A 7369-nucleotide genomic window follows, 5' to 3' on the forward strand; every position below is an offset into this window, starting at 1 on the left:
TGAGGCATAATATATTAACAGTCAATATCCCAGGCGGGCTCGGGACAATCCTCGGATCGTCGTTCGGTTTATCTCTATCATTTGGATTTGGATTCTTGTTATGAAACTATGTTTTCTCTTCCACTACGGCTAGTCCATCTTGACTTCAGCTTCGGCGACCCGACATTGATTCGGGATCTACCCATCTGACGGAGTATGTTCAGTCAAGCTTTGGCCGTGTTGTGGAAAATATCGCAACACATCAACGAAGCTGAAGGATTCCCCATTTCAATTTTTTCGAAGAATCTAGTCGACCTCGTCGAATTACATGCTGAGAAATTTACAAGAACCTCGTGCACATCACGAAAACACGTCCAAGGATATGCAAGTTGAAGAATATCTATCAACGACTCTTACTATGGCCACAAGTACAGATATGGCAGTCTTCTGAATATTGGATCCGACCCCTTTCTGAGATGCCATAGCCAAATCTTTGAAACTCATCGCCTCACATGAAAGCGACCGGTGATACGGCAGCTATCTTCAAGCATCGTTTTCTCGGACCAATTCCTCTTCCTGTCCTTGAAGAAAGTATGTCAATCTGATGCTTGATGAGTACTTTATCGCGTTTCTTAAGCTCAGAAGGTCCCTGATACGGGAATCACGACAAAGAGATCGTACTATGGCTTCGTGTCCTTCTCGCGCGGCTAGTTGAAGGGCGGTTTCTCCAAAATTATTTTCAGCCTTGCAGTTCAGCCTTTCATCTTGGAGCAAGAGTTCCACAATTTCCAGGTGCCCATTCAGTGCTGCCACCGACAAAGCAGTGCTTCCAAGCAATGTAGCTGAGTTCACATCGATTCCATTACCCTGGTCAATCAACAACCTTGCAATCTCTATATGGCCATTCTCGATTGCGATGTAAAGAGGAGACTTATTCCAGACCGGTTTGTTGACGTCCATATCATTGCGATCTAGAAGCCTACGTACGATCTCCAAATTCCCCTTTTCGCAGGCATAGAAAATGGGCGAGGCATTCCGAACATTCAGCGCAATATCTGGCCTCGTGAGAAGTACCTCCAGTAGTCGTAGACTGCCAATTAATGCAGCGTATACGAGAGGAGTCCAGCCACACCTATCGCGAACATTTGGATCTAGCTTCTTAAAATCGAGGAGAACACAAACGAGCAGAATGTTGCCATTTCGCACAGCATAATGAAGGGCCGTTTGCCTGTGTCGGCAGAACGCGTTGATGTCAGCTGACTCTTCGGATAAAATTTGCAAGGCCACAGATTGTTGGTTCCCACGAACAGCAATACATAGCGGCGTGGACTCGTCTGTATCACGAGTATTGATTTCGATGCCTGGAAAGGCCAGCAGGATCTTCACGATCGATTTGTGCCCGTACTTTGCTGCCAAATGTAGCGCTGTTGTTCCCCTCACATCGGCAGTGCTAATAGAAATCATATTATATCCAAGAATCATTTTCAGAACATCACCGTGTCCTTTCATGGCTGCCTGATGAAGCAGACTCTGACCCTTTCTGTTTCTGATGTGGAGGTTTGCTCCGTAGGAAATCAATATTTGGACCATTTCCTTCGATCCTTTGCGCGTGGCAATAAATAGTGGATGCTCATAGCTACTTAGGCCATCCAGGTTTGCCGCCGAAGGCTTCGTTTTGACATGGTCAAGCAGCATGGTAAGAATGGTATTGCTCTGATTCAAGATAGCTAGGTTGATGGGGTCGATTCCTTTGCAGTCAGCTGTAAAAGTATCAACCCCCCTGTCCAGGAAGGACCGAACCAAATCCTTATCCTGATGGGCGGTAGCATACCAGATCGCATTTCGGGCCTTGTTATCCCGAGCAGTCACTTCTGTATCAGAGTACCCCAGAAGATCTCTGGCTACAGGTAAAAACTTCCTTTGGAGGGAGTACAGTAATGGCGTTTGCTGATGATCATCTCTCCAATTGAGATCTGCGCCGCTTCTGATCAATGAACGAATCATTTGATACCTTTCTGTTCGAATACCTGGAACATAGAATAGCGGTGTCCGAAATCTATCATCCGTTGTGTTTGGGTTTGCCTGATACTCTTCGAGTAGGGTTTTCGCGAGTTTCGACTGGTTGTGCTGGATGGCCCAGATCAGAGCAGAGCTATTCTGACAGCGGACATTGAAGGCGTAGAGAAGCGGTAGGAATAGAAGACTTGATCGCTTATTTAATTTTGCCATTGAAAGCAAATCCTGTGACGCATCTAAAAGGTCTGCTAGATAGAAAAGTAGTTCCAGGGGAAGAAAAAGAAGCACCATCTTGTTCAATGAATAATAAAACTTGTTGACTCTCCGAAATATTTCACTTCGTCCGCTATATGCGGCTTAAGAATGAGCATATGGTGGAAATTTTATGGAGTTTTCGCAGCGAGGTCTAACAATTGCGATTGTGATAAGTAGGGCAGTACGTTTAGTATTTATCTTATGTCCTGGGGATAGAAATTAAAATGCAGTAGAACCGTCCAGACTCCCGTTACTCCTGGGAGCAGGGGTGGCTTCTAGGATCCATGCGTGCATTTTCGGTGGATTTACACGAAGAATTTGAAGTAGGTAGCGTTGACACATACTGTATGTTGCTAGCAAGCTATCCTTTTTTGGACCACGCGAATGCAATCTTGTCTTGTTTACTTTATGCTGCCATGCCTGACAGGAAAAATCCATGCTCATCCAAATATGTGGCGATTTTGATCCAATAATTAACTCAACGCTGATTTTTGTAGACTAGGTCAAGGAAACAGAAGCCTCTTCAGTGTTGATAATCAATAGATCACCATCTTCGATAATTAGCTCCAGCCAGAAAAAAGGCACAAACTATTAGCCACATAGAGGCAGTCAAAGGGGGAGCAGAACCATTGGATACGTTCGTAGCCAAAGCCGGACCAAGCGGTTTGAATATCCGTAAGCTAGGTGTAGTAGTGACTGTCGGCGGCACGGTCGGGAGCGGGAATGTTGGAAGTATCCATGTCAAAGGAAGGTCTGTCTTCTCTAGGTATTCGGCTTGTTCAGCTTGAGATCCTTCCCGAGAAGGATCTGTTCGTGCATGATACGGTTTTGGAAGTTGTTCGCTCTGGGCATCGTTTCGTAGCAAAATTCTCATATATCTAATTGTCTTCTATCAGTCACGTTTCAAATTTACTTCCTTATGCAGCTTACTGGCTTTGCGCTGGTTCCTGCGTCTTGAAGCCTGACATAGTGAAGTAATATCGCAGCACAATTGGAAGCTCTGGCGGACAAGAAATTTGTATGAATCTATCGGATTAGGTAATTTATGTCCTCGAAGAGGAGGACGGAGCATCCGATCTTACAAGAACTAAATAGTTTTATAACTCAGTCAATTGAATTTGAAATAGATTTTTTCTAAGAAATAAAGGGCTTCACCATATTCAGCGTTTGATATTGATCGAAACGAGCATAAAGGTGCGGAAACGTTTCCCATAACTTTCATCAATAATCTCTGTCTTAGTGAATACGTTGAAAAAATCACACCGTGTATGTAATGACACCTGCAGTCTCATTAAAGTGAGATTAATATCTGATTACACACAATATGACCTAACTAGTTACGAGATGTTGTTGGCCTTAATTTCCAAGCCGGTTTGGGCCTGTGAAAAAAAGTACAGTTCCACCTTCAAGGGCTTGACATTCTTTGAGAAAATATTTCGGCACATCCTCCTAGGACAATATGTTCTTGAGTGAAATGGATGATTTAAATTCTTCTGAAAAATTAAGAAGAATACAAAACCAAGTATTACTAATCATTTCGAGAAAGCAAACACTAAGTCTAGTAACTTACACCAGCGCGACAATGGTCAAAGACAGTGGGTGATGTGGTCACGATCAGGAAAGTGAAATCAATACATGTATAGGTGGCGATGAGAGATCAGATAATACGAATTTTAATTCCAAGAAAGACTGCTATCTATCTAACTCACTAAATACTGTTGCTTCATTCATTCTTTGATGTTCAAATGACTTGAAAAAACGACGCGGTATATCAAAGTGTAAAGCTGGAAATCCTTCGCAATTAACTGACAGAAATGGAAGTCTTCTCTGGCGCGTGGCTGGGACCTTCTCCAGAGCTTCTCACTGTCTCCAGATAGACATCATAAAGCGCTTCAAGCTCTACTTTTCGCTTCTCTTTCTCTAGATCGCTGAGCTTTCCCCATTCGTCACCCTTCATTTTCTGCTCCATGAATTCCTCTTTGGTTTTGATTGCACTTTTATCAGACTGCAGATTATCTAACTGCTGCCGGAAGCCGTTGGGAGTTTCAGTTTTGATTTTGTCAGCATCCCGGCCTTGATTTTCTTTTCGATCTTGTCGGTATTGCTCTATCGTCATCTCAGGTGGGCAGGGAGTCGGCGAACGTTCATAGACGCTACGTCCTTGAGAATCAAACTTCGGGGCAACTCCCTTCTGGTAATCTGCAAAGCGTTTCTTTTGATTTTCCCAGATCTCGTTCGTCTTTTCCTCGCTTGCTTTCTTACCACCCCAGAAGCGGACAAGCTCGGTTTTCGGCTCCCAAGAGCACCCCCTCACCAAGTTCTCATCGTCGCCAGACCCGATATTCTTCCATTTAACTTTCATCCAGGTAGACTTTCTTTTCCCATTGCTACACACAATGCCATAAATTCCCACGAAATTCTCCCTTGTGTATCGAGGGATCATTTTGCCTGAGGGCTCTTTGTCCTTCAGTCGAGAAATTCGCGCTGCTTCGTCTGAAATGTAGACTTTGTCAGGATCGGAGTAGCCTTTTCTCCGTTCGAAGCGGTAAGAGGCGTATTTGAAAGGTCCATCTTGGATGATGACAAAAGACGAGCCATTCAGGGTTCCCCATCCATCTATAACGACATCTTCATCATACTCTTTGTCTCCGCTGCTCTTGCTACCCTTCTCTTTCTTTCCTTTTGGGGTGAGAACTGCCAAGCAGCCATCTTCCAATTGGTCTGGAGTAGATACCTCGTTCTGGAGAGCTTCTCTTTCGACAGATGAACCCTGATGAGCGTTATGTTTGTTGCGTCGCTCCTCTGCCTCATGAGAGACCTCATGTTCGCTCGAGCGAAGCTGACTTTTATCAGCAGACTTGGGGTCCAGATAATCCATTTCGACGTCTTCTGTGTCGTTCGGCTCGTTTATAACCACCTGAGGCGACGGAGATATTGCGCTTTCTTCGGGGGCATTGTGTGGCGGAGGCTGATCATTGTGAATTGGTGCTTGGCCCTTGTTATCCAAAATATCAGATAGTTGGTCGTCGGCGCCTACTTTACCACATGAAATAGTCCCGTCTTCTATTCCTTTTCCAAATTTTTCGAATCTCTCCACGGTGTCTTTCTTATCCTCTTTTGAGAAGAACTTTTTTATACCGTTGTCTTTCTGACTTTTCTGCGCCTCGTTTGACTTTTTCTCCCGCTGCGGCGCCATATTAAGCTGAATGGTCCAAAGTATATGAAATTAGATTGATGAGGAAATGAAGATGAACTTGTCAGGAGGGCTATGGCTGCATCTATTTATACTTCTAAAATAATAGATCCACTGCAATCCGTGACTATATAATCCCCTCAGATTTACTTATTGCTGCCCTTCCTTTTGCATAAATTCAACGCGATACATCACTTTGTCCCCTATATGTACTTATATAATTCCCTCAACTACTGAAATCCCCTGCTGCAAATACTTTGCTATTGAGTAGGATGGACGCTTAGCATGTTTACTATAAAATCTGAGAGATGTATCAAGTTTTGACCTACTTCAGAAAGTTTATTATAATATACAACAAGCATGTGGCCTAACTCAATTATCATTGAAAGAGGGAGGCACTCAAAGATAGTACATAGTGGGCTTAATTGCAGGTATTCGTTTAAGTCAACTAATGAATACTAAATGGCCTTCGCTCAGGGCAATGGCTGTCATCAAGTTTTGACTTTTCTATACAGTACAATTTTCATTATCGTTAATTTCTAAATATCAAGATATAAATCACATACCTCCAGTAATCTCCAAGGATCCAAAAGAAAATAAAAATGAGATGAGTCAAAATACGCAGATGAAGAGGCCCTCAGTCAGCCAAGACCATCCTATCACCAAAAATAGGGCATTATAGGCAGATGTTCAACCTCATCGTAGAACTTCCAAAATATTACATAGTGGGGCTCAAAATAATGAGTTCCGGCAAGGTAATTAGAATGCTGAGGCTTCTTTGTAGCTTATACTTTTCATTAAAAACTATATTGAAAATTGCATGTATAAGCCCTTGAAGACTTCTTTCCGTTCTCGAGCCACGAAGCTGCTCATGAGCATGTCAAGCAGTACGAGGATTGGCCATTTGTGGTACAGTATTACTGGAAGTCTAGAACGGTTGAATGGACCAGGAGTACAAAATGACTTTCTTCCGAGGCCTTCTTTTTGGCTATTACAAGAAGGATGTAGAATTTATTGTAACTTCGCCCGCGCTTTGAAATTTAGAAGTGGTTACATTATTCCCAGTATTAAGTCATAGCATGTAACAGTCATTGACACCGTTGTATTCCAAGCTTTATATACTTGGTTACTCTGCATTATTCTTTGTATCAATTAAATAAAGCTGATTCAGTTCAATCATACTATTGCACGACGATATTCATCTAGGTACTGCGCCAGATCCTCCCATATACCACTTTCCCGGGCTGTGGCATCGACGCTGGAGGCCAACCTAATCGTTGGCTGGATAGGATTGGTTGTTTCATAATCGCGAGGGGTTTTGACAATTGGGGCCTTGGCTCGGTTTCTCTTTTACGAATCAGTACTTCATGAGCAAATCACTTTGAAATATTGAATCTTCTTTTCGCCCTTACCATATCTTCCGCTGATGGTGGAGTGCTGTTTGGGTGAGAATAGTACGTAACAATTTGACCGTCTGCGAGCTCCATAACCAGCCAGCTTTTGATCCCATACAAAAGCCAAAATTCATTGTGACGGCGAAGCAGGTTGTTACGGCGTTTGCGTAGTTGTTCTTTCTTGACCCGAGTTAGAACAGGGGCCATTTTTGAAATGTATGAGGAAATAATTTAAAGCCAGATTAGCAACTTTATACATGTCTTCTGCACTAGTTCGACATCTGTCCCAGCACAGTGGTGAGCTATAAACACAAAAGAGCTTTCAGAAGCTTTCAACGGTTGTGAACCCCAAGTAAGGTGCAGGCAGTTTTTCCAAAACGAGCCAGATACTGAGGATCAATGTTGAGAGCACAGAATATTTCTGCGGCCGCAAAAATTAAAACCTTTTTCTCCTATTCCAACAAAGTAGTCTCCGGAGATGGAGTTTTGGAAAATCTGGTTTTCTTATAGAATGAATTAAAGCCCGCGAAGC

The 7369-nt window shown here is 43.2% G+C and overlaps 3 protein-coding genes across 3 annotated transcripts; all 3 read right to left on the reverse strand.

The window, feature by feature from the left end:
• Positions 1-522: 522 nt before the first annotated feature.
• On the reverse strand, positions 523-2286 carry N7509_000307 (ankyrin repeat domain-containing protein; the record flags this gene model as incomplete). The annotated part of the gene is made up of 1 exon (XM_056624954.1): positions 523-2286. One exon carries the CDS (start codon positions 2284-2286, stop codon positions 523-525), a length of 1764 nt encoding a protein of 587 aa, XP_056493536.1.
• Positions 2287-4051: 1765 nt separating this feature from the next.
• On the reverse strand, positions 4052-5446 carry N7509_000308 (uncharacterized protein; the record flags this gene model as incomplete). Its single annotated transcript, XM_056624955.1, has 1 exon — positions 4052-5446. The coding sequence occupies one exon, from the start codon at positions 5444-5446 to the stop codon at positions 4052-4054; it is 1395 nt and encodes a 464-aa protein (XP_056493537.1).
• Positions 5447-6619: 1173 nt separating this feature from the next.
• On the reverse strand, positions 6620-7044 carry N7509_000309 (uncharacterized protein; the record flags this gene model as incomplete). Its single annotated transcript, XM_056624956.1, has 2 exons — positions 6620-6790; positions 6856-7044. The coding sequence occupies 2 exons, from the start codon at positions 7042-7044 to the stop codon at positions 6620-6622; spliced, it is 360 nt and encodes a 119-aa protein (XP_056493538.1).
• Positions 7045-7369: the final 325 nt, after the last annotated feature.

Source organism: Penicillium cosmopolitanum (genome assembly GCF_028827165.1).
Source record: "Penicillium cosmopolitanum strain IBT 29677 chromosome Unknown utg000003l:1.0-3747932.0:1.0-3751027.0, whole genome shotgun sequence".
Lineage (NCBI taxonomy): Eukaryota > Fungi > Ascomycota > Eurotiomycetes > Eurotiales > Aspergillaceae > Penicillium > Penicillium cosmopolitanum.